The sequence below is a fragment of the Panthera tigris genome, chromosome D2 (assembly GCF_018350195.1).
Source record: "Panthera tigris isolate Pti1 chromosome D2, P.tigris_Pti1_mat1.1, whole genome shotgun sequence".
Classification (NCBI taxonomy): Eukaryota; Metazoa; Chordata; class Mammalia; order Carnivora; family Felidae; genus Panthera; species Panthera tigris.
The window spans coordinates 51,587,978-51,611,843 of NC_056670.1; the positions used below are offsets into that span (position 1 = coordinate 51,587,978).

General features: G+C 37.8%; 1 protein-coding gene across 3 annotated transcripts in view; it reads left to right on the top strand.

Annotated features, from left to right (window-relative positions):
• The window catches only part of BTAF1 (B-TFIID TATA-box binding protein associated factor 1), a 118,609-nt gene extending 96,399 nt beyond the window's left edge, over positions 1-22,210 (top strand). For all 3 annotated transcript variants that reach the window (XM_007080076.2, XM_042959979.1, XM_042959978.1), the window contains 10 exons: positions 4,094-4,171; positions 4,300-4,429; positions 6,651-6,792; positions 6,881-7,011; positions 8,919-9,044; positions 10,623-10,775; positions 16,040-16,251; positions 17,706-17,865; positions 18,244-18,414; positions 20,230-22,210. In XM_007080076.2, coding sequence (XP_007080138.2) covers positions 4,094-4,171; positions 4,300-4,429; positions 6,651-6,792; positions 6,881-7,011; positions 8,919-9,044; positions 10,623-10,775; positions 16,040-16,251; positions 17,706-17,865; positions 18,244-18,414; positions 20,230-20,373 — 1,447 coding nt within the window. In that variant the 3' untranslated portion in view covers positions 20,374-22,210. The remainder of the gene's footprint in view (positions 1-4,093; positions 4,172-4,299; positions 4,430-6,650; positions 6,793-6,880; positions 7,012-8,918; positions 9,045-10,622; positions 10,776-16,039; positions 16,252-17,705; positions 17,866-18,243; positions 18,415-20,229) is intronic.
• The last annotated feature ends 1,656 nt before the right edge of the window (positions 22,211-23,866 follow it).

Sequence of the window (23,866 nt, forward strand, 5' to 3'; positions counted from 1 at the left end):
TCACTTTCAGTCTGCACGTGTCTTTAGGTCTAAAATGAGTCTCTTGCAGAGAGCATATAGGTGGATTATGGTTTTTTTATATATGTACATTTTGATACCCTGTGCCTTTTGATTGGAGCATTTAGTCCATTTACATTCAGAGTGATTATTGATAGATAAGAATTTAGTGCCATTGTGTTACCTATAAAGTTGGTGTTTCTGGTGATGTTCTCTGTTCCTTTCTAATCTTTGTTGCTTTTGGTCTCCCACTCAAAGAGTCCCCTTTGATACTTCTTGCAGGGCTAGTTTAGTGGTCATGAACTCTAATTTTTGTGTTTGAAGCTCTCTCTTTTATGAATGACAGCCTTGCTGGATAGTGTTCCTAGCTGCATATTTTTCCTATTTAGCATGTTGAGTATATCAAGCCACATTCCTTCTGGCCTGACAGAAGAGATCTGCTGTGAACCTAATCTGTCTTCCTTTGTAGGTTAATGGCTTTTTTCCCCTTGTTGCTTTCAGGATTCTTTCCTTTTCTGTGTATTTTGTGAATTTGACTATGATATTTTTTATTATGGTCCTGCTTTTGTTGAATTGTTGTACCTCTTGAATTGTGATGTCTGTGTCCTTCCCCAGATAAGGGAAGTTTTCAGTTATAATTTGTTCAGATAAACCTTCTCTCTTTTCCCCTCTCTTCTTCTGGGACTCCTATGATAGGAATATTATTTTGCCTTAAGGCATTGCCTGAATTCTACATCCATGATCCAATATTTTTCTTTTCCTCTTCTTTTCAGCTTCATTATTTTCCATAATGTTTTCTTTTATATTACTGATTCATTCCCTTGCTTCATCTGTCCTTGTTGTCATTGCAACCAGTCTGTTTTGCATCTCAGTTCTAGCTTTTTTTTTTTTTTCTTCCTTCTTTTTTTAAAATGTTTGTTTAGGGGCGCCTGGGTGGCTCAGTCGGTTAAGCCTCTGACTTCAGCTCAGGTCACAATCTCACGGTCCGTGAGTTCGAGCCCCGTGTCGGGCTCTGGGCTGATGGCTCAGAGCCTGGAGTCTGCTTCCAATTCTGTGTCTCCCTCTCTCTCTGCCCCTCCCCCATTCATGCTCTGTCTCTCTCTGTCTCAAAAATAAATAAACGTTAAAAAATAAATAAATAAAATGTTTGTTTATTCTTGAGAGAGAGGGAGACAGAGCACGAGCAGGGGAGGGTCACAGGGAGGGAAACACAGAATGCAAAGTAGGTTCCAGGCTCTGAGCTGTGAGTACAGAGCCCAACATGGGGTTCGAACTCACGAACCATGAGATTATGACCTGAACCAAAGTCGGACGCTCAACCGACTGAGCCACCCAGGTGCCCTTCAGTTATAGCATTTTTATTTTCAGCCTGACTAGCTTTTTGTTCTTTTATCTCTGCATTAAGGAATTATCTAGTATCTTCTATGATTTTCTCAAGCCCAACTAGTATCCTTAATGTTGTTATTTTAAATTCTGGTTCAGGCATTTTACCTATATCTCTTTTGATTAATTCCCTGTTCTTTCTCTTCTTTCTTTTGGTGTTAATTCCTCAGTCTTGTCATCTTGTCTAGGTTACTGTTTGTGTGTGTGTGTGTGTGTGTGTGTGTGTGTGTGAGAGAGATTGTTAGGAAAGCCTGCTATAGCCTCCTCCTGAGAATAATGGGAATGTTAAGAAAAGATCCTATAGTGTTTTGGGCCTGGTGCTTCAGGAGGTGTTTCAGAGTGTGCAGTCTACTGTTGTATTTTGGCTCCTCCTTTCCTCAGGTCAATTCTTTACAGAGTTTCTCCTTGCCTGCAGTGGAGGGATGTTTGGACCTTGTCCACTGTGTGGCAAGTTTTAACTAGGTGTGTTTTGGTCTCCCTGTTAAAAGAACTGTACCTATTTCCCCTAGAACTGAGGCTTTGCAGCATTCTGTGATCAGTAGAGTTGGTGTGTGTGAGAGGTTTGTGCTGGTCTTCTGGGTGAGGGACCTGCTGCGCTGATTCTGAGGCACCTTGCCCAAATGGAGATGCACCTGCAGGGTGCAGGGGGGCAGTACTTGGTATAAGCAGTCTCTGTTGGGGAGCTATACAGTGAGCTCTGTATAGCTCACTGAAGTGGGTCATGCTGATGGGCAGGGGTGAAGTGGCGTCATCCTGCTCTCTCATCTTCGCAGCAGGGAGTTTGTGCCTGCCATTCTTCAGGAAGCCCTCACAAAAGAGCAAACAATCACCCCTCTTATATCCCCAACTTCTGTCAGATCCCTGCCTTCACTCTGTGTCCATGCTGTCTGCCTGTCAGTGGCACAGTACTCCTGTGTTTTATTTATCTCAGATGTGTGGCTGAGTTTCAAAACTCCAAATTTTAGAGACCTGCACCAGTCCTCTGGGGGAGGGTCTCACCATGCTGTGGCCAGTGCTGGTTTGTCTCAGTAAAGCAGTTGCATGACTGCACAGTGGTTTGTGGTGTACGATAAAGCACAGCAAAAAGCTGGCACCAAGGTTTGCTGCCTTCAGCAGGTGTCTCTATTTCTATGCTAGTGAACAGCTATGCTAGGGCAGTACATTGGCACAGCCAGTTCTTGTACCCTAAGAGGCTGTGCCATCATTCTCAAATGCACTTCAGGAAGGGCAACTGTTTCTCCCTGTGTGACCCAGGGCATCCTCAGACTACACTGCCCACTCCCAGGCCTCCACCCTCCCTCCCCACCAGAGCACTGCTAAGGCCACGACCCCAGCGATGGTGGGGACTTCTAAAAGTGGTCAGCGCTTCTTTTCCCAGTCAGTGATGTGGGGAAAGAATTTTTTTGTGCAATCCTCTCTGCACTATTGCATCCTCTCTTTCTCTCCTTTTCCAGTGTTCAGGGCTCCCTCCCCTCTGCAGCACCTGCTGCTCTTTTCTCCCCCAGATCAATTCTCTATAGCTCCTACCTTCCACGATATGGCCATTTTTCTACCTGTAGATATGCAGTTTGTTCTGTCTGCCCTAGGATCAATTTCTTGGGTGTTCAGAATGATTTGATATTTATCTAGCTGTGTTTGAGGGACAAGGCAAGCTTAGGGCCCCCTACTTTTCCACCATCTTAACTCTAGTCCTTCAGTTCATCTTTTAAAGCATGGATAGTCATAGGTTGCTGATTAGTCCATAAATTTGCCACCCCCCTGTATTTATAATAGCTAACACATATTCAGCATTTATTAGCCAGGCATTATTCTTAGTAGTTTTACATTTATGTAAAATTGTGTATTGTGTATTCTCACAGTCACCACATGAGGTATGGTTATTAATTTTGTTCTCTGTTGGCAGATAAAAGTCTAATAAAACATGGGGCCTGGGTCTAAGGTCACTCAGCTAATTAAATAGGCAACAGCTTACACTCTTATAAAGAATTTACTGTAGTGTCTTTAGTTAGAATTTATTCATTTACAAACTTAAGCAAACAGGAAGTACGTTTATTCACTAACTTTGAGTATTTCAGGGGTGAATTCTTGCTTCAGGTACATCTAAATTGCTCTCATTTGCTCTTCCTCTTGATACATAACTTGTTTTATTGGTCTGTGCATTCAATGAATAAGATGACGATAAACAGTCTGAGGCCTACATTCACCTAACTTGGCAACTGTTGTGAACAGAGATCTTCCCTCTCCCATCACGAATATATCAATACTAGAAATGACTAACTGCTTTGGGTCATGCTCCCAAACCAGTCTTTATGGTCAGGGGATAAAATATTGTGAATGGCCCAACCTGATTGAGTGTTTCATCTCTTTGGTGATTATGGGGACATGTGATTGATGGCTTCCCCTCACCCCCCAGCACAAAATAGTGCCTTCAAGGAAGAGGTGTGAGGACATAAAGTTACAGTGTCCACTACATTTTGAATCAGGTACCCATCTCTTTTCTAATCGGCTGAGTTAGGCTAACAAGGCCAAATCAAAAGAAGAACGGTCTTCAGGTATCAGGGTCACGGATGTAGAATAAGCAGAAAAGAATGCTGGGCTTAGTAGGCACATTGAAAACACCTTGTAAGACGGTAGCTGTAGTTTCCCTCTTTGAAACTCTATTACAGACTTTGCAGGTTCCTCATTTCCCAATCTTACTTATTTTTAAATGCAGGTTACAGCATCAAGTAAAAAGGCACAATCTGATAGTGGCTTCATATGATGTTGTGAGGAATGACATAGATTTCTTTAGGTAAGAATTAAAATTTTTTTCTTTAGAAAAACTTACGAAGAGTGTTAATATTTTCCTGTCTGAAAGACTTTATATAGTTCCTGCAATATATTAAAAGGTGCTAAATTTTTTTGTTTATTCTCCCTTAGAAATATTAAATTTAACTACTGTATTCTTGATGAAGGCCATGTCATCAAAAATGGAAAAACAAAATTGTCAAAAGCTGTAAAACAACTGACTGCTAATTATAGGATTATTCTTTCTGGAACACCAATCCAGGTAATTATTTACTGTTCTCCCCCACTGTTTGCCATGTGGAAAGAAGGTTTGACATTTGGCAGTGAATTAAAGACACATTTTTCCGCCTGCCTGCTCCCTCCCTCCCTTCTTTCCTTCCTTCCTCTCTTCCTTATTTCCTTCCTTCCTCCCTTCTTTCCTTCCTTCCTTCCTCCCTCCTTCCCTTACTTCCTTCCTTCTTTCTTTCCTTCCTTCCATTTATAGGAATAAATTCCAGTAGTTCATTTGGTTCATAATGGTTCATTTGGTATGCAATAGCATCTGAGCAAACCAGGTTTTAAAAGCAATATGAAGAGCACTGGATGGTGTATGGAATTTTTGAATGACTATATTGTACAACTGATACTAATATAACACCGCATGTTAACTATACTAGAATTAAAATAGTAAAATGTGATTTTAGGGTATGTAAATAGAAGTCTTGTGTCCAAAATATGGGAAACTGGTCAGACTTTATTCCACACTGGCCATTCTACTTCTGTGGTATTACACCACAGTCTGATTTAATGTTGAAAACTTAGAGCTGATTCATAGGGGAATCATCATATAGTAGAGGTGTGAATACCTGGAGTTAAGAGAAAATTGGAAAAGATTGTAGAAGGTTGTATTGGAAAAGGAAAGAGATGGGTAAAGTTATAGAAGTCTTCTGATACTTTTGAGAGATTCTGTTATCTTCCAGGGGAACTGGCTGCAAATGTTCACACATAACTTGGATAGCCAACTCTGGTGGGAAAATACCCTTCATCATTCTCCAGTTAGTGGAATGGTGAACACCAAGTTACCTCTAAGATTCCTTCTGACACTAAAAAAAAATCAACACTTCTTAGCTTACATCTTTGTTACTTTTCTTTTACATTTATTTTTGTTAATGGACTGATTATTCTAAGTATTAGGGTTTTGATCATTAAGTGAACACTTAATTGTTCACAATATTACTTTCACACCAAGTTTGGTTTTTTTGTTTCCTTAAAGGCCCTCTTTCTTTCTCCCCTCCCATACTGAACATTTTAGCTCGGAAGCTATAAGAGTTTCTGCACTGAAGACCCATGGTAGCCTGGAGTTAGGAGGCAGAGCCTAAGTGGGATTAGCCTAAGCAGGGCAGCCCACCATAATGAATCATAGCCTGAGCAGGGTGAAGAGGGCTTCTGGAAGTGGGTAAGGTGGTGGGTTGGTACCTTAGGATCCAAACATATTGAGAATGCATCCAAAATGAAAAAGTGCTTATTTCTTTTTTTTACAAATGAAACTTCAGTAGTAGAATTGGAAAGAACCTTTGCCTGTTCCTTATTACTTTGAATATTGGATAGATTTGACCTATAACCAAACTCTTCTAGGTTTCCTTAAGAAACGGTGATGTTGGGGGCACCTGGGTGGCTCAGTTGGTTAAGCGTCCGACTTCGGCTTAGGTTATGATCTCATGGTTTGTGAGTTCGAGCCCCGCGTCGGGCTCTGTGCTGACAGCTCGGAGCCTGGAGCCTGCTTCGGATTGTGTCTCCCTCTCTCTGCCCCTCCCCCACTCTCACTGTGTCTCTCTCTCAAAAATAAATAAGCATTTAAAAAATAATTTTTTTAGGGGCGCCTGGGTGGCACAGTCGGTTAAGCGTCCGACTTCAGCCAGATCACAATCTCGCGGTCTGTGAGTTCGAGCCCCGCGTCAGGCTCTGGGCTGATGGCTCGGAGCCTGGAGCCTGTTTCTGATTCTGTGTCTCCCTCTCTCTCTGCCCCTCCCCCGTTCATGCTCTGTCTCTCTCTGTCCCAAAAATAAATAAAAAACGTTGAAAAAAAAATTTTTTTTAAATAATTTTTTTAAATAAAAAAAGACATGGTGATGTTGGCCCAATTCTTTAAATCTTGATGTTACGTTTAGTGTCAAAGGTAAAAGAATCAGAAGCATATTCATCTTTCTGCTTTTCTATTTATTGCTTGATCGATGCCACCAATAGGATTTACACACTATGGACCAAGGCTTATTCTGGTGGAGGAGACTTCAAAATTCTCTCCAGATAGGATAGAATTCCCTGAAGGAATTCAGGGATACTGATATGAATTTTATCAAATTAAAATGCAGACTTAGACCATATATATAAAAATGTAGTTGATTACCCCTCATGTATGTCCTCATAATGGGCTTTCATTAATATTCCAACTGTAAGGAAATCACCCCAGTACAAAAGATTAACTAGTGTTCCTTTTTTATATTCAGAATAACGTTTTGGAGCTGTGGTCATTATTTGATTTCCTCATGCCAGGATTTTTGGGGACTGAACGCCAGTTTGCTGCTCGATATGGTAAACCTATATTAGCAAGTAGGGATGCTCGAAGCTCTAGTCGAGAACAAGAAGCAGGTATGAAAACTATATAATTATATACTATACAAGTGAATATAACTTATTCCTATCTTTTTTGAAGCTGTTTTCTCTTACTTTTTAACAGGTGTTCTTGCAATGGATGCACTCCACCGCCAAGTCCTGCCATTTCTTTTGAGAAGAATGAAAGAAGATGTTTTGCAGGATCTTCCACCCAAAATTATTCAAGACTACTATTGTACTCTTAGTCCTCTCCAGGTTAGAAATCCAGTGATTGTGGTTGTTGGCGGTATGTTTATTAGGAGAGTGCTTTGAATAAGCCACAAAAATTGAATAAAGGGGATTAGACTTTGGCTTTTATTACTCCAATCTAGCTTCTACTTTGACAGACTTTAGGACTATTCTGTTCCAGATAGAGCTAGGACCTGAATGAATCTCTTTGGACATGTGGATGTACATTTGGATAAGTGCATTTGAATATGGCATTAAAACAAAAGCAAGTATCATAGTTGCTTTCTTATATGTCAAATTAATCGGAAAAGTTGCAAGGTTAATCTGATGATGAGATGAGCCAGTGTTTATAAGGGCCAAAAATCTGCCTGTAATGTCATATCTTCACAACAGCATTATAGGTATTGTCAGTCCCCATTTTTGCAAACAAAGAAAGGAAAGTTCAGAAAAATTAAGTAAGTTGCTCAAGATTATATAGCTAATATATATCAGGACTGAGTTTCAAACCTGGGAAGTGGGACCTCACCCCTCTAAAAGTATTAACCTCATTGCCAGTAAATTTTTGAAATAAGACTGAGCTTTTGCACAGATCTAATTTTGTACAGAGACTATTATCAAAGGAATTTATTGTATGCCTTTCCTTATATAGTATTTTGTAAGGGGAAACCATCCCTTGTATTAGGGAGACATGGCCTATATAATCAGAATTTTCTTTTAACCTTACGTTCTGGGTTAGTATGCATCAATCCATTTCAGTATTTTGATTTAGTATGGTAAAATGAATAAAAGATAAACAGGTACACCCAGAAACTTATTTCTTCTCCTCCCTCTATAACTTGAGTTTAGAGCTTAGCAGCACACTAATCTAGATGCTGAGAGCTCTGTGATCACTTATATTATCTATGTCATATGTCTGGGCCTCCATTTCTCATGTATAAAAATTGGATTAGTATTTTTGAAAGGAATATTTTAGGAGCAATGAGCTGAAGACTTTTTGAAGTAAATACAATAAAGAAAAGGTGCCATATGAAAAAAAAAATCCATGGTAGGGGTGCGTGGTTGGCTCAATCAGTAGAGCATGCAACTCTTGATCTCAGGGTTGTGAGTTCACACCCCATGTTGGGTATACAGATTAAAATGAAATCTTTAAAAAAGAAAATCCATGGTATATGCCAGTGGTATAAAACATTTAAGTGGCCTGGAGGAGGAGCTGGGAGGGAAGTGACATTTGGCTTTACTTAGCATCCACAGGTTTTTATATTCTGACTTCTATTCTTTAGCACTCTAGATTTTATTTTCTTTCATATTGTTTTAGCATGTACAAGGCAGGAACCAGGACCCTTAGGTAATGCTTTAACTTTTATGAGTTCTCCTTTTAGGTAGCAGTAGTATTCTTTTACTTCTCTGTACTTTTTTTTTTTTTTTTAAGTTTTATTTATATAAGTAATCTATATACCCAACTTGGGGCTTGAACTCATGACCCTGAGATCAAGAGTTGCATGCTCTACTGACTGAGCCAACGAGGCACCTCAGCAGAAGTATTTTTTAAAACTTGGTCTCTTGGAATGTACCTATAGGGTACCACAAAACTTCACTTAGAGAAGATTTTCTCATTTACTTGTAAGGATTCAGGTTCTCTTTTATTGGTAATGTATTTATTTTCCTCAACAGAGTGGAAAAATTGAGTCTAGGACTATTTGACTAATTTTTAACATTTTAGCATCCAAGCTTAATGTGCTACACTTGTTTTCTAAATGTAATTTTAAAGGAATTTACCAAGATGCAGTGGATAATTTGTAATCATTAGTGAAGCATAGGTATTACAATTTCTTTAATGAGGGCTGGTTTAAATTATTGCTCTTACTGTCATTTGCTAGCTATGTTTTTGAACAATTGAAAATAAATATACTTCTTTTGCGGGGGCAATTTTACAGGTTCAGCTCTATGAGGATTTTGCTAAGTCTCGTGCTAAGTGTGACGTTGATGAAACAGTTTCTTCAGCTGCACTCTCTGAAGAAACTGAAAAACCAAAGCTTAAAGCCACAGGCCATGTATTCCAGGTATAGATTACAATCTCTTTTTTATTTCTTCAAGAATCATGTTCTTCAGTGCAGCAATTTTTACATGGAATACTGAAATGTGGGTTTATTTAAATTTTTTTCAGTATTGTGTATACATTCTTGAAAATAGAGAAGAGTACTAATTTATTTCCATATTTATAATTAATAAGTAATTTAATACTAAAATATACAAAATGCAATATTTTTTGTATATTGCCAGTAAAGAGTTTTAGAGAATATTTTGCTTTACATTAAAAAAAATATTGGAATGCCTGCTATAGGGCAATAACTTTTGTAAGCTCAGGGGTTAACTAAAGCAGTGGAAAAAACAGACTCCTTCCCTAGAGTATGGGGTTATGCAGTATAAGAGTTGGGTAGATTGGTTTCTAGTAGAGAGATCAGGGGCAGCCTCACTGAGAAGGTGACACCTAAGCAGAGATCTGAAGGAGGATTGAGGCATGCAGATACGTGGAGGGGAAGCGATTCCAGACAGAGGATACCAAAAGTACAGAAGTCATGAGACAGGTGCTTCCTCATGTGCTCAAGGGAATAGCAAATCAAAAAGATAAAGTGTCAGCTTAGGCTTTCTGTCCCTTTTGAAATATTCCACAATAGAAACCCCCCCCCCCACTTCCCTTGCCACCAATAAATTAAATACTGTAACATTTTTAAGACAGAAGAGGGGTAAAGAGCTTATACCTCTCCCAGTTTCTATTATCGTGTCCAGCCGTTTCTTGAGCCTTGTTAGTGGAGCTTTTTGTTTGTTTGTTTTTAATTTTTTTTAATGTTTATTTATTTTTGAGAGAGAGAGAGAGCAGGGGAGGGGCAGAGAGAGGGAGACACAGAATCCAAAGCAGGCTCCAGGCTCTGAGCTGTCAGCAAAGAGCCCAGTGCAGGGCTCGAACTCACGAACTGTAAGATCGTGACCTGAGCCGAAGTCGGGCACTCAAGTGACTGAGCCACCCAGTGCCCCTAGAGCTTTCCAATACAAAATTCAAAACCCAAATCATAAGCCAAGTAAAAGGCAAGAGAGAAAGAATGTGGCAAAATTAGAGAAAAGAAAGAAGGACCCTATAGGGTTCTGATTCTTAAACACAACCACTTGAAATAACCACCTTGCTCTGCCTTCTCCTCTCCCTGACTTGCTGAATTATAATACTGTGTAGGGGAGAGATATGCAGATTTATAAGGTCCTCAAGAAATTTTTATACCCACTGAAGTTTGAGAAACCCTTAGGAAATCTTTAGGAAATGTTGCCTTATTCCAGAAGCATCTGTAAGCATTATCCCACTTTGGGCAGGAAAGAGGTCTTTCTGCCATGAGAAGTTCATTGTCTACTGAGGGAGAGAGACACAAACTGTACAATTGATGCAATAAATGCTCTCATACACTTCACACAAGAAGCACAGATGAAGGCGTCACAGATGAGACACTGAACTGATTCATGAAGAATGAGTAGGAGGAGCAAGAAGAGGACAAAGGGCATTTTCTACGGATAGCGTAGAAATAGGAAAAGTTACTAAGATGTAGACATTTGTGGTATGTATGGACTTGCATATACTTTTTCCCCCCTTAAAGGCATTACAGTACTTACGTAAACTGTGCAACCATCCAGCATTAGTCTTGACACCTCAACATCCAGAGTTCAAGAGTACTACTGAAAAACTGGCAATTCAGAATTCTTCTCTTCATGATATTCAACATGCCCCTAAACTCTCAGCTTTGAAACAAGTAAGTAGGTTTCATGAATGTTCGATGTGTGTTACACATTCTTGATCTGTAACACGTATAAATATACTTTTCCAAAATAGTACTGCCATTTCTTTTATTTTTTAATTTGGTTCAATTTTTGGTACAGCTTTTTTAGAAACTGTGGTAAATATGTATAGTATAATATATACCATTACTTTCTTCTAACCCCTGGTAACCTCTAGTCCACTTTATATCTGTATCAATTTACCTGTTCTAAATATTTAATGTAAGTGGAATCATACAATATTTGTACTTTTGTGACTGGCTTATTTCACTTGGTTTTCTTTTTTTAGTTTATTTTTTTTGAGAGAGTGCGTGCCTGTACGTGCGTGAACAGGGGAGGGGCAGAGAAAGAAGTAGAGAATCCCAAACAAGATTCACACTATCAGCGTAGAGCCTGATGCAGGGCTCATTCTCATAAACCATGAGATCATGACCTGAGCAGAAATCAAGAGTTAGACGCTTAGCCAACTGAGCCACCCAGGCACCCCTCAATTGGTTTTCAAGGTTCATTTGTGTTGTACCATGTATTAGTACTTCATTTTTATAGCTGAATAACATTCCATTATTATTATTATTATTATTATTATTATTATTATTATGTATATACCACATTTGTTTAGTCTTTTTTTTTGTTTTGTTTTAAGAGAGCACAAGTGGGGGAGGGATGGAGAGAAAGAGAAACAATCCCAAGTGGCAGAGTCCAGTGCGGGACTTGAAATCATGAACTGTGAAATCATGACCTGAACCCAGATCAAGAGTTGGACACTTAACCAACTGAGCCACCCGGGCGTCCCAAATCTTGTCATGTGTTGATGGACACAATGGTTGTTTCCACCTTTTTGGCTATTGTGAATAATACTGCAGAGAACGTTGGCTTGTAAGTGTCAGTTTAAGCCCCTCTTTTTAGTTCTTTTGGATGAACTAAACCTAGGAGTGGAATTGCTGGATCATCTACCAATTCAGTGTTTAACTTTTTCAGGAACTGCCAGAATGTTTTCCACAATGGCTGTTCCATTTACATTTCCATCAGCAATGTGCCATGATTCCAATTTCTCCACATCCTAGCCAATGCATACTTTACTATTTTTTTTATTGCAGCCATCCCAGTAGGTATGAAATGCTAGCTCATTGTTGAAAATGCCGTTTAACTTTGGATCATTTTTAAATTGTCTTTTGGTTGAATTTTAAGACGACTTTTTTTCTTTTTTTTTTAAGTTTATTTAATTATTTTGAGAGAGCGTGCATGAGCAGGGTTGGGACAGAGAGAAAGGGAGAGAACCCTAATAAGCAGGCTCCATGCTGTCAGCATGAAGCCCCACGTGGGGCTCAATCTCATGAACCATGAGGTCATGACCTGGGCCAAAATCAAGAGTTGGACACTCAACTGACTGAGCCACCCAGGTGCCCCTAAGAGTTCTTTTATATTCTAGGTATTAAGCCCTTATCAGATACATAATTTTGCAAATATTTTCCCCCATTCTGTAGATTGTTATTTGACTTTCTTTAGTAATGTGTTCCATGGTTTCTGATGAGAAATCCCATGTTGATCTTATAGAGGATCCCCTTTACATGATGAATTCACTTTTTTTCTTGCTGCTTTTCAGATTCTCTTTCAATAGTTTGATTATAATATTTGTCAGTGTGTATCTCTGAGTTTTTTTGGGAGCTGCCTACTCTGCCATTTTCTTCATGTCACTGTCTTAGTGTAGCTTTCAAAAACAGAATTTTTGAAAATTCTATCAGAAATAATTGGTTTTTAAAAGAACCAATTTCAAGCACCAAATGTTAAAACTAACACCATTTAGTTCTAACTATTCTTAAAAATTAAGAGCTTACTGTAAAATGTGGACTTTAGTCATTGTTTTTGCTTTCTGTAGTTATTCTGGCCTAAATTTCATGAAGAATAACTAATAAATGAAGATTTTAGGTTTCACATGGGTTAGCATAGAAAATGTTATATAATGACATATATGACATCCAGGTATGTATCCTTATATCACTAAATGTAAAACACTGGATTTTTATCATAAAATGATAGAATGAGTATTGCTTTTAGATTGTCTGTAAATGGAATCGTTTTCTTATTTGGCCAAACTAATTTTGTACATAAAATATTCATGATTTTCTTAACATAGCTGATAAAGTTATAAGATATACTTAGTCAAGGAATCAGCTAATTAGATTTCCAAAATCATTTGCATTTCATCCACACTTTAGTTATACTATAGGCTTTAAATTATTTTTAGTTTATCTTTTTGCACATTTTTTTCTGCAGCTATTACTTAAACTGATCTTTCGTTTTAGAAGCTTATTGTCACTCTGAAGCTGAAGTGTCTGGAATTAAGATGCTTAGGAACTGTACAACTTAGGCCCAGATTGTTTCTGGCCATACTTATAAGACTTGTAGAATCCATCTTTTCCATTTTCTCAGTTCTTTTCAGCCATTCGGAACAAAAGTTCTATCTTAGGGGAGAGAAAACAAGCTTGCTTTCATCTAAAATATGTCTGTTCTCTGAATTAGGGGAGAAGTCTTATTTGCTTTTTAAAAACCTGGCACTAGAAATATAGAAACCTGTATATCAGCAAGTACTAGTGCCAGAATTATCTAATAATGCCAGAATTTTTAAATTTCAGGATACTGAAATGATGAACTCAAACTGTAGGTGAAATTTAACGGAGATAAGCAAAGTCAATTTTAAAAGACTTAGATACAGGGGCACCTGGGTGGCTCAGTTCAGCATCTGACTGTGGCTCAGGACATGGTCTCACGGTTTGTGAGTTCAAGCCCCAGCAGCAGAGCCCGCTTGGGATCCTCTGTCTCCCTCTCTCTCTGCCCCTTCTCTGCTCGCACACGCACATGCAAAAATAATAAATAAAAACATTAATTGGCGAACATTTCACAGAATAAAGTTGAGTTTGATGGTAGGTTCACTGTAAATCTACTGTATGAATTAGTTGCCGGTAAATAAATCTTGTATGATCTTGGGTTGGATTAATAACAGTGGAATAATGGCCAAAATGAGGGCATCATAGATTCACTGTCTTTTATACCAGTCACACCAAATTTTGAGTATCATTTAGAGTTCTGGGCACTATAAGTGGAAGATCAAAAAAGAATCCAGAAACTGTTTTATCCCAGGGTTTTCAAGCTATTCCTCACATAATTTAGCCTGTGCTGAAGTTAGGGCAAGATAAAATTAAATTGCTCTCTAGGGAGGCAGCTGGCCTCTCAGATACCCATATCAAGTGGCTCTGGTAACCATTTTCTAGAGAATAGTAATCAACTCTTCAAGGCTGCAAACTAGATTTTGTCAGAATACTTGGAGTTCATCAGTCTTCTCAGGGCAAACTCAGGTTATAAGAGATTATTGGGAAAGCCAGAATGCCATTTCTGCTGCCAGACAAGAATATTTATGCCAAATGATATATCCATACATCCAGTAGGATAGCTACCTGGAAGAAGATACTAGGAAGATTGTATGGTAAGTGTGGACTTGGAGACAAAGTCTTAGGTGGACGTTCTTAAAGTGACTGGTTGTAAGGTTTGATGTTGCTGCCTAAGGGACTAAAGATAATTGAATGTGTGTGACACAGACATTCTGATAAATTCTCTTCAGAACTCCTCTTTTATAGAAACTATATAGAATGTTCCACTGATGATATCACATTTCTTTATACTGGGCACCACCTAGTTATACTCTCCTAAAACACCTCAGATTTTTAAAAATCAACTTAGCTTAAATAGTAATCTGATTACAGATTTAGGGGCAAGAGATAGAGGTAATTACATTTATCAGATTTCTTTATTCCACCTAGAGGAATTCCTTGGTAGTATACCATATGTATACTCTCTGTCAAGGAGGGAGGAAAAGCTTAGGGCAGTCTAATTAAAATTTACAATTTAAGGGCTGCAAAGGTAGAAGAGAAAGAACATTTGTTCTTCCCCTAGGATCAAATTACGACAACACTTAAAACAATGATGACGGTACATAGGAAGTGTTGCGTACCAGTTAAGCTCATTAGAAACTCAACGCCCAAAGCTTTTATTGGGTCTGATCCTGTAGACTCCCTCTGCCTAGTATGTACCAAAATTCTAGATTCCCAGAAAGAAAGCAGGTCTCAGCATAATCCTATTGTTTGCATAACAGTTTAAGCACAGTAAGCCACCCTCATCAGGTAGAAAACAATGGGCAGACTCTTAAAACCCAAGTTTCAAGACTTCTTTCAGCCAAGGACACACCTTGCAAGCTGGGCTTTCTAAGAAAAGCTTTTCCAGTCTGTTATGTTAACTTTTTTTCTGCATAATATTCTGAGAGTTTTACCTGGAACTTGGGAGTTTGCTTGGATTTTGGTTATCTTTCCCGTTTGAGCTTTTGATTTTCTAAGTAACCTTCATTAGTAGAAAGGAGAAAGCATCCTGCGTTGAGTTCTTACATTTTGGGCAGAATTCACTATCTTAAGGTCCTTAGGGATGAAGATTAATACTAGGCATTTTAGTTTCACAAACAGATACAAACATTGTTCTCTTGGATTTTGTTCATTTAGTTCTTTTTCTTTTTTTTTTTTAAGTTTATTTTTGAGAGAGAGTACACACGAGTGGGGGAGGGGCAGGGAGAGAGAATCCAAAGCTGCCAGCACAGACCCCAATGCAGGGCTCAGACTCACAAACAGTGAGATCAAGACCTGAGCCATATTCCCGAGTCAGATGCTTAACCAGCTGAGCCACCCAGGCACATTTATTTATTGCAGCTGCTATGTGCCAGGCACTGAACAATTTAAGTAGGCAGGAAGTACAAAAGATCTATAGCAGCATGGTTCTTGCTGTTAAAGATCTTGGTTGATAATTCTTTCTTTTTTGGAATTTTGATTTCAGCCAGATTTAGCTGCATTGTTTTCTTTATACTCTGTTCTTTTATAACTTTTCATGAACTGTTTTGCTTAAGGATCATCTTTTTCAGTAAACATTTATTGAAACTCTAGTGAGCCTCAAGTAACTCAGGAAGGGGGAGAAGGACTTGTTAGAGAATCTCCTGAAGAGGTAACCAGGAGATTCTAAGCCTGAGCACCTCAAAACTAGTTCCAGAGGCTTCAGGATGACAGATTACAGCTCAGAGTGCTAATGTGCTTTCCAGGTGACAGATAAGTTTAACCTTTTCTTAGCATAAGGGGAAGTATTTGTCACAGTGAGATTGATTATACTTTATTAAACACCTATATAACAACTGATTCTTTTTTTCAAGTTGCTGTTGGACTGTGGTTTGGGAAATGGCAGCACTTCAGAGAGTGGCACAGAGTCTGTTGTGGCCCAGCACAGGATACTGATCTTCTGTCAGCTTAAAAGCATGCTTGATATAGTAGAACATGATCTTCTCAAACCTCACTTACCCTCTGTCACTTATCTGAGATTAGATGGCAGCATACCTCCTGGTCAGAGGCATTCCATTGTTTCACGGTAAGTGGCTTCTAAAACTCTTAGAAATCAAGCTATAGTCAGTTATCACTGATAGAGAAGTTTGCCTCATGAAACGTTGTTTGGCTAAATATCTGCACATGTGTTTTGTTACTGTATAATTCAGCCCAACTAAATCATTTTTAAAATTTAGAACTCCAAAATATAATTGAATAGTTTTAGTTTTTTTAAAAAAAAGTGTGACAGTGTTAGGGAGGCACTATGAAGGGCTCGGAAGAAATTTAAGGCATCAACAAAAAGTAGAGACAACTACTTTTCCCCCTCACCTTTTTTCGGGAGTTAGGGTAGGAAGAAGCAAACAGATGGCTTAGCTAAGATCTCTGACTGATCCCTGTGTGTGTCTCTGCCGAGAACAAGTTGGAAGCTGGCCCAGGTAGGAAGCCGAATTGGTGAGTGTGGTATTTCTTTTATTTTTTTAAGTAGGCTCCACATCCAGCGTGGAGCCCAACACGGGGTTCAAACTCAACAACCCTGAGATCAAGACCTGAGCTGAGATCAGGAGTCAGATACTTAGCCACCTGAGATACTCAGTCACCTCCAGTGTGGTGTTTAAGTGTGGTTTGCATTCTGTGCTTTAGAAACCTCAGGGGTTGGGTTTTTAAATGCAGATTCCTAGGTTCTGTCCCAGACCTGCTGACTTCTAAGAGTGAGCATTTTTTCGTAAGCATCCTTGAGAGATTATTAGGCACAGTAGTATTAGAAACCTACAAAGGGGCTTTGGAGGTAGGCAGACTCAGCTTTGACTCCTGACTCTAGACATGTTCTGTTGGTCCTATTTATCAAAAATAAGGACAGTAATAATATCTTTATACAGCTTTTTAAACAAATACCATAATGTATATAAAGTCTAAAGCCCCCCCTTTTGATTCATAGTGAGAATGTAGTAAGTGGTAACTTGGCAATAATGTTAGGTAATAATGTTTCTAGAAGCTATTAGATGTCAGAACACAATTGTAGCAAGCACCTCATTCTCTAATTTTCCTGACTGATCTAGCCTTTTCCCCAGTTCTTCTCTTCTGTCTACACATGTTAAAGGTTCATAGTTGGGTTTTGTCTTCATTAGTGTTTAATTACATTTTTGCAATTTACTCTTTATCTGGCATCCTAAAACACAACCCAGACTTATTTCTGTTTGTGAAATATCTGAAATGTTCTAGAATATATTCTTTCTACTGTTGAAGGTGTTATGTATATTTTTAAAAAATGTCCACATCATATATTTTTAAGTAAGCTTTATGCCCAGTGTGGGGTTTGAACTCAAAACCCTGAGATCAAGAGTTGCATGCTCTGCCAACTGAGCCAGGCAGGTGTACCTTTATCATAGATTTTTAAAGCAGTGTTCTCATTTGTGCTATTTAATTGTTATTTAACAGTCCAGTTTGTTATAGAAACCTTAGAAATGTATTAATTTTATTTTTTAATATCTATACTTTTAGGTTTAACAATGATCCATCCATAGATGTTCTTTTACTTACAACTCATGTTGGTGGCCTAGGGCTTAACTTAACTGGCGCTGACACGGTAGTATTTGTGGAGCACGACTGGAATCCTATGCGTGATCTACAAGCCATGGACCGGGCCCATCGCATTGGGCAGGTAAAAAGTCATCACTGACCAGTGTTCACTTCTGCACTGGGAAAAATAACCCATCCCAAAAAAGACAGGGAGCCTTGGTTTAAGTTCCTTCTCTGATGCTGAGTGTTGTGACCTTAGGCAAGTCACCTAATACTGTGCCACCACTTCCTCATGCATTAAATAAGGTACTTGTGCTGAGGAAACCTTGGATACTGTCCATTCCTAATATTCTCTGCAAAATGGTAAGATTTGAAGCTCATTAAGCCAGGTAAAGAAAGAAAACCCAACCCTAATTAGATACAAGTACTTAGTTAAGGTATGCAAACCCCCTGACTTGGTGAACCTCAAAGTTTATCAGTTTATTTGTGCTGCAGCTACTTAACTTCTTTTTTCATTCAGAAACGTGTGGTTAACGTATACCGATTGATAACCAGAGGAACGTTGGAAGAGAAAATAATGGGTTTGCAAAAATTTAAGATGAACATCGCGAATACTGTGATTAGCCAGGAGAATTCTAGTTTGCAGAGTATGGGGACAGATCAACTTCTTGATCTGTTTACTCTTGATAAGGTAAAGAACTTCTACAAACTTATACAATTTGCTTTATCTTTAAGGTGTTCACAAACTTCTGGGACTGCCTGGTGAATGTATTAGAGTGAGTGGCAAAAGGCATTCACTTTAGTATTAAGTAGGCAACCCTTTGAGGGGATTTTTGATGTCCAGATAAAATTCTTCAGGATACTAAGGGATGTTTGAAGTTTGGACTTTCTGATGGCCATCTTTAGTGTTTTGCCTCAAGGTTTTTTTTAGCCCTTTCCTGCTAAAAGACAACTATCACTGGAGTCAGCTAGACCTGGGTCTGTGTTTCTTGCCCTGCCTCCTATTAACTAGTGACCTTAGGCAAATTAACTTCTTCCCTCAGAGATATCTTTGCTCTTGGGAGGATAAAAATGTCTGTATCACTGCATGGTTGTGAAGAGAAAATGAAATGGTATATGTAAGCACTTAGAAAGGGTACCTAGTAGAGATTCTCAAAAATCATAGATAGCCATTATTGTTATTGTGGATGATGGAACTAATATATTGGATAACAATCCATAATCAAGGGATGCAGCAGCCAGAAGTATTATTCAGTCTAATAATGTAGAACTTAATAGGATTGGATTTAAAGTCCTGCATAGGTTCAGGAAGTCAAATGTACACATAGTATTAATTATGGTGAGAAGTGGCCTTATATAATCAAACTAGCTGTAATAACAGAATTGTAATGTTCAAATATGAAAGAAAGTAGTTCCATTACAGCTCACATTTAGAAAATTATGTCTGGTGCTAGGTGCTACATTTTCAACAGTAATTAAGTCCTCAAGAGATAGCCAGATGGAGGCAGGTTCTTTGGTCATGTCATATAAGTAAGGTTGAACAAGATATGTATAACCTAGAAAAGAGAAGGCTCAAAGAAACCTAGATTGCTATTTTTTTTTAACGTTTGCTTATTTTTGAGAGAGTTGGAGAGGGTCAGAGAGAAAGGGAGGCAGAGGATCCAAAGCAGTCTCTCCACTATCAATGCAGGGCTCGAACTCACCAACAGTGAGATTATGACCTCAGCCCAAGTCAGACAGTTAACCGACTGAGTCCCCCGGGTGCCCCTGGATTGCTATTTTCAAATAGTTTTTATTCTGTTTGAAAGAATATTCTTATGGGTGACTTTCAGCGAGCAGAACTGTACTCAGCGGATGTTCTAGGGAAGCAAAAGCTATTACCATAAAGGATCCTATTGTGACATTTGGCAAAATTTGAACATGGACTATATCACATAGGTGTTAAGTTCCCTTAATTTGATCATTATACTTTGGTTATGTCAGAGAACATCCTTATTCTTAAAAATACAGGTTGATTTTGGGGCACCTGGGTGGCTCAGTTGGTTAAGTATCTGACTTTGGCTCAGGTCATGATCTTGCAGTTCTTGAGTTTGAGCCCCACATCAGGCTCTGTGCTGACAGCTCAGAGTCTGGAGCCAGCTTCAGATTCTGTGTCTCCCTCTCTCTCTCAAAAATAAATAAACATTAAAAAAAAAAAAAAAAAAAAAAGAATACAGGCTAAATCCTATCTAGGGATAAAAAGGCATAATATCCACAACTTAAATGCTGATAATTTATATATTTAATAGATACATATACAATTAATGAGGTCTTTGGAATGTTCTTATAATTCTTCTATAATCTTGAAATTCTTCCTAAATAAAAAGCTTAAAATAAAATTGTTAGGAGATCATGAACTTGCACATTGCTTGAAGTGTTTAATTCTAATGAATGAGTGCAATGTTAGGAACTATAATTTCTGAAGTTAATAATCTTTCACTTTATCTTTCTGCCAATTTTTTTTAAGGATGGCAAAGCAGAAAAGGCCGACACCTCTACTTCTGGAAAAGCAAGTATGAAATCAGTCCTTGAAAACCTGAGTGATCTTTGGGATCAAGAGCAATATGATTCAGAGTACAGCCTGGAAAATTTTATGCATTCTCTCAAGTAACTATCAAATATTGTAAATGCAATTGCTGCTAGTTCAGTTACATTTCTGCTGATATTCAGCAAATTTCAAAGTTTATGGTGAACTTTTAGCTCAATGTGTAAATAGATCTGAAGAATATTCAGCATAACGCTGGTTCTTGTTTCACTGGGGGGAACAAGTTATTCTCAAATATTTGCACTGTATTAAATTTAAATGTTAATGTGAAATGGTTTAAATTTTACGTGCTGAATAGCTGCAGAGCAGAGGAACCAAACCAGGTTTACATGTGCTACCATGAGGTGTTCTTACTGGGAACGAGCCTCCTGTCTTTACATAGTCCCTTTGTGCAGGATAATATCCATGAGTACTTTAGTGTTCATGTACATTTTTTCTTTTAAATAGAACTTGTTTTTATAAATGATTAAAAATAGGGCTTTTTTTTTGTATAAAAGCCTTAATGAGCCATAATTTTAAGAATAATGACTACAATATTGGTCACTCTTGGAACATGAAAATCTTAGACAATGAATTGAACCTGGCCCTTGGTGGAAACCTTTATATATTTAATGCAGATGCATAGTGTTTTTCAAATCTTTAACATCATTTTGTCAACTTTTAAAATATATCAACTATTCTAAATACAGGTAATGGTCTATTTAAGGCTATCATAACATCCTATTAAGAGGGTGTTTTTTAATTTATCTAATGGCTAGGATATAGCCCGATTCAGAGAACATATGTACTCAATAGGTTTCAATCATATATATATAATATATTTTTTGTAACTATGAACATATACAGTTTTCCAGAAGTAGATTTTACACTGTTTAGAATTCCAAACCTATGGTGAAAAGACTGTTTATTGTAGTAATGCATGACTGAAGCATAAAAGGGAGAAATAAATCCTTTATATACACAAACATACATAAATACACATATCTATATGCACAGATGTACCTATCCTGCATCCTACAAGGTGCTTGGTATTGGCACTAAAATCATGTAGATATAATGGGCAGCAATAATAATTGGGCATGAAGCTGATTAGTGTTAGAAAAGTGAGCCTCAATGGTGAGGGTGGGTATATGTGTATAGATATGCATGTATGTGTATGTATATAATTTTATAAATTTCACACGTAAATTAATACATGCCTGTGTGCATATATATGTATGGGATATATTTGTATATACATGTACAGGTAATAAACATCCCCAAGGTTTGTGGCTGGCCATACACATAGGCATCGGTTTATAAACCATCAGACCTCAGCTGTAAAATAACAACTTTTTTGTTTAAAATCATTAAAGTTATACTGTTCTGCAGCATTTAGACATGGACATTTGTCACATTTCAGTAGCTTTGACAACCATACTATAACATTAAATCTAGCATTCCATGGAGAATAAAAAATAAGATTGAAACTGTAAAATATATGCACTGTGTGTTATTTGTAGGAAATACCACTAGAAGAAGAAAAATTACTAGTTCACATATAAAAGTTTTAAAAAGCTCAACACTTTCCTTACTAAATGGTTATTTCTCCATTGTTTAGAATTTAAATTCAGATTGTAGAAGAGCAAGAGGAAACTCTTATCTAGAACATCCATTGTACCTAGCACTGGGTAGCTTGAACAAGTCTACCTGAGTTTAATTTTTATTATTTGCCGTTTCCATAAGCCAGCTATTTAACATAGCTCATAGTAACTGATGTTTTCTAAGACTACATAGGCAGCAATATATAGACAGGAAGGGGCACACCATAAAAGTTAAAGGTCTTTTTCCAGTTTGAAAGGTCAGATAGGCTGGAAGTTAGAATTATATTTTGTTTTGTTTTGGTCATTTTCATCTCAGAGTTTTTTTAAGTTTGAGAGAGCAAGGTGTGAGTGGAAGAGGGGCAGAGAGAGAGAGAGAGAGGATCCCAAGGAGGCTCCACGCTGTCAGTGCAGAGCCCAATGCAGGGCTCCATCTCAGGAACCGTGAGATCATGACCCAAGCCAAGATCAAGAGTCAGATGATGAGCCGACTAAGCCACCCAGGTACCCCAAGAGTAAAATGTTTCTAGAAGCCCAGGCAGGAATATGATAAATGACTGCCTCTCAGTGGAAAAAGAAGGGTCGGAGGTCAGAGGAAGACTTAGTGTGACTATAACATTAAAAAAATAACCATTTGAATTAAAATTAAATCATACATTCCAGCTTTCCAAATAAAAACACAAACAGGTAAGAAGTGTTTTCAATCAAGTGATCCACTCACAGTCACAGTAGTATAGCTGAAGAGTAATGGATACATAGGGAAAACTGAACTGAGTAGTGAATGATTAAAGATATTTACAGCTGTTAATTTTGTGGAGTTATAAGGATGTGGTAGTTAACATTTTTTAAAAAGTGTGCATGTGGGAACAAAAGCATAAAAGAATGTTGATAATATTTTAAGCTGAGTAATGGGTTCATGGATAGCCATTGTACTAGTTCCCTTTTTGTGTGTCTATTTTTAACTTGAAATTTTCAATAATTATCAGTCATCAGTTTTTCCTTTATGAAAAGCTTACATTTTTAGCACTAAAGAAACATTAAAATTTGGGGTTCTGGATATAATTTTTGTTTATGTATCCACAAAAATTTCTCCAAAAATTATTCTAGTCTTTCAACAAGAGCCTATAATGTAACAAGAGTGAAAGTCTCTGATGTTGAGACTGAATGAACCAGTAAAGTATAGCCTTATTCCTTCTGGATTGTCATATAAGCTTATTCAAAAGTAAACACTTCTAATAACACCATATATATATATATATATATAAGTTTTATAAAATATTCTAAAAAGTGAAGCTGTTTGAGAACACAACCACTTAGAGGCAAAAGTGGTGTAACTATAAGAGTGTAATAGAAATTATAGAAAAGCAGCTACTGTTCCATTACATATCGGTTACAGATATTTAATCCTAATTGTATATGTCCTAATTAAGGATAGACCTCAATTTCCTAGAATACACACTGGCATTGGTGTAATCTAAAGTGAAGTTGATTGCAGGAACATCTATTATCAAGTGCCCAAGCACTCCATGTCAATCTATAAAGCAAAAAGTTGAGTTCTGCCAGTTAATACAAAATGTTTGCTATTCACACAAATCAGTGTTAGTCCTCATCTCTAAGATGACAAAAATTGCCTTCTACTTCAAGAAAGACTTCCTATAGAAATTAAAACCACAATAAGATACCACCTCACACCAGTCAGAATGACTAACATTAACAACTCAGGCAACAACAGATGTCGGCAAGGATGCGGAGAAAGAGGATCTCTTTTGCATTGTTGGTGGGAATGCAAGCTGGTGCAGCCACTCTGGAAAACAGTATGCAGGTTCCTCAAAAAACTAAAAATACAACTACCCTACAACCCAGCAATTGTACTACTGGGTATTTATCCAAGGGATACAGGTATGCTATTTCGAAGGGGCACATGCACCCCCATGTTTATAGCAGCACTATCAACAATAGCCAAAGTATGGAAAGAGCCC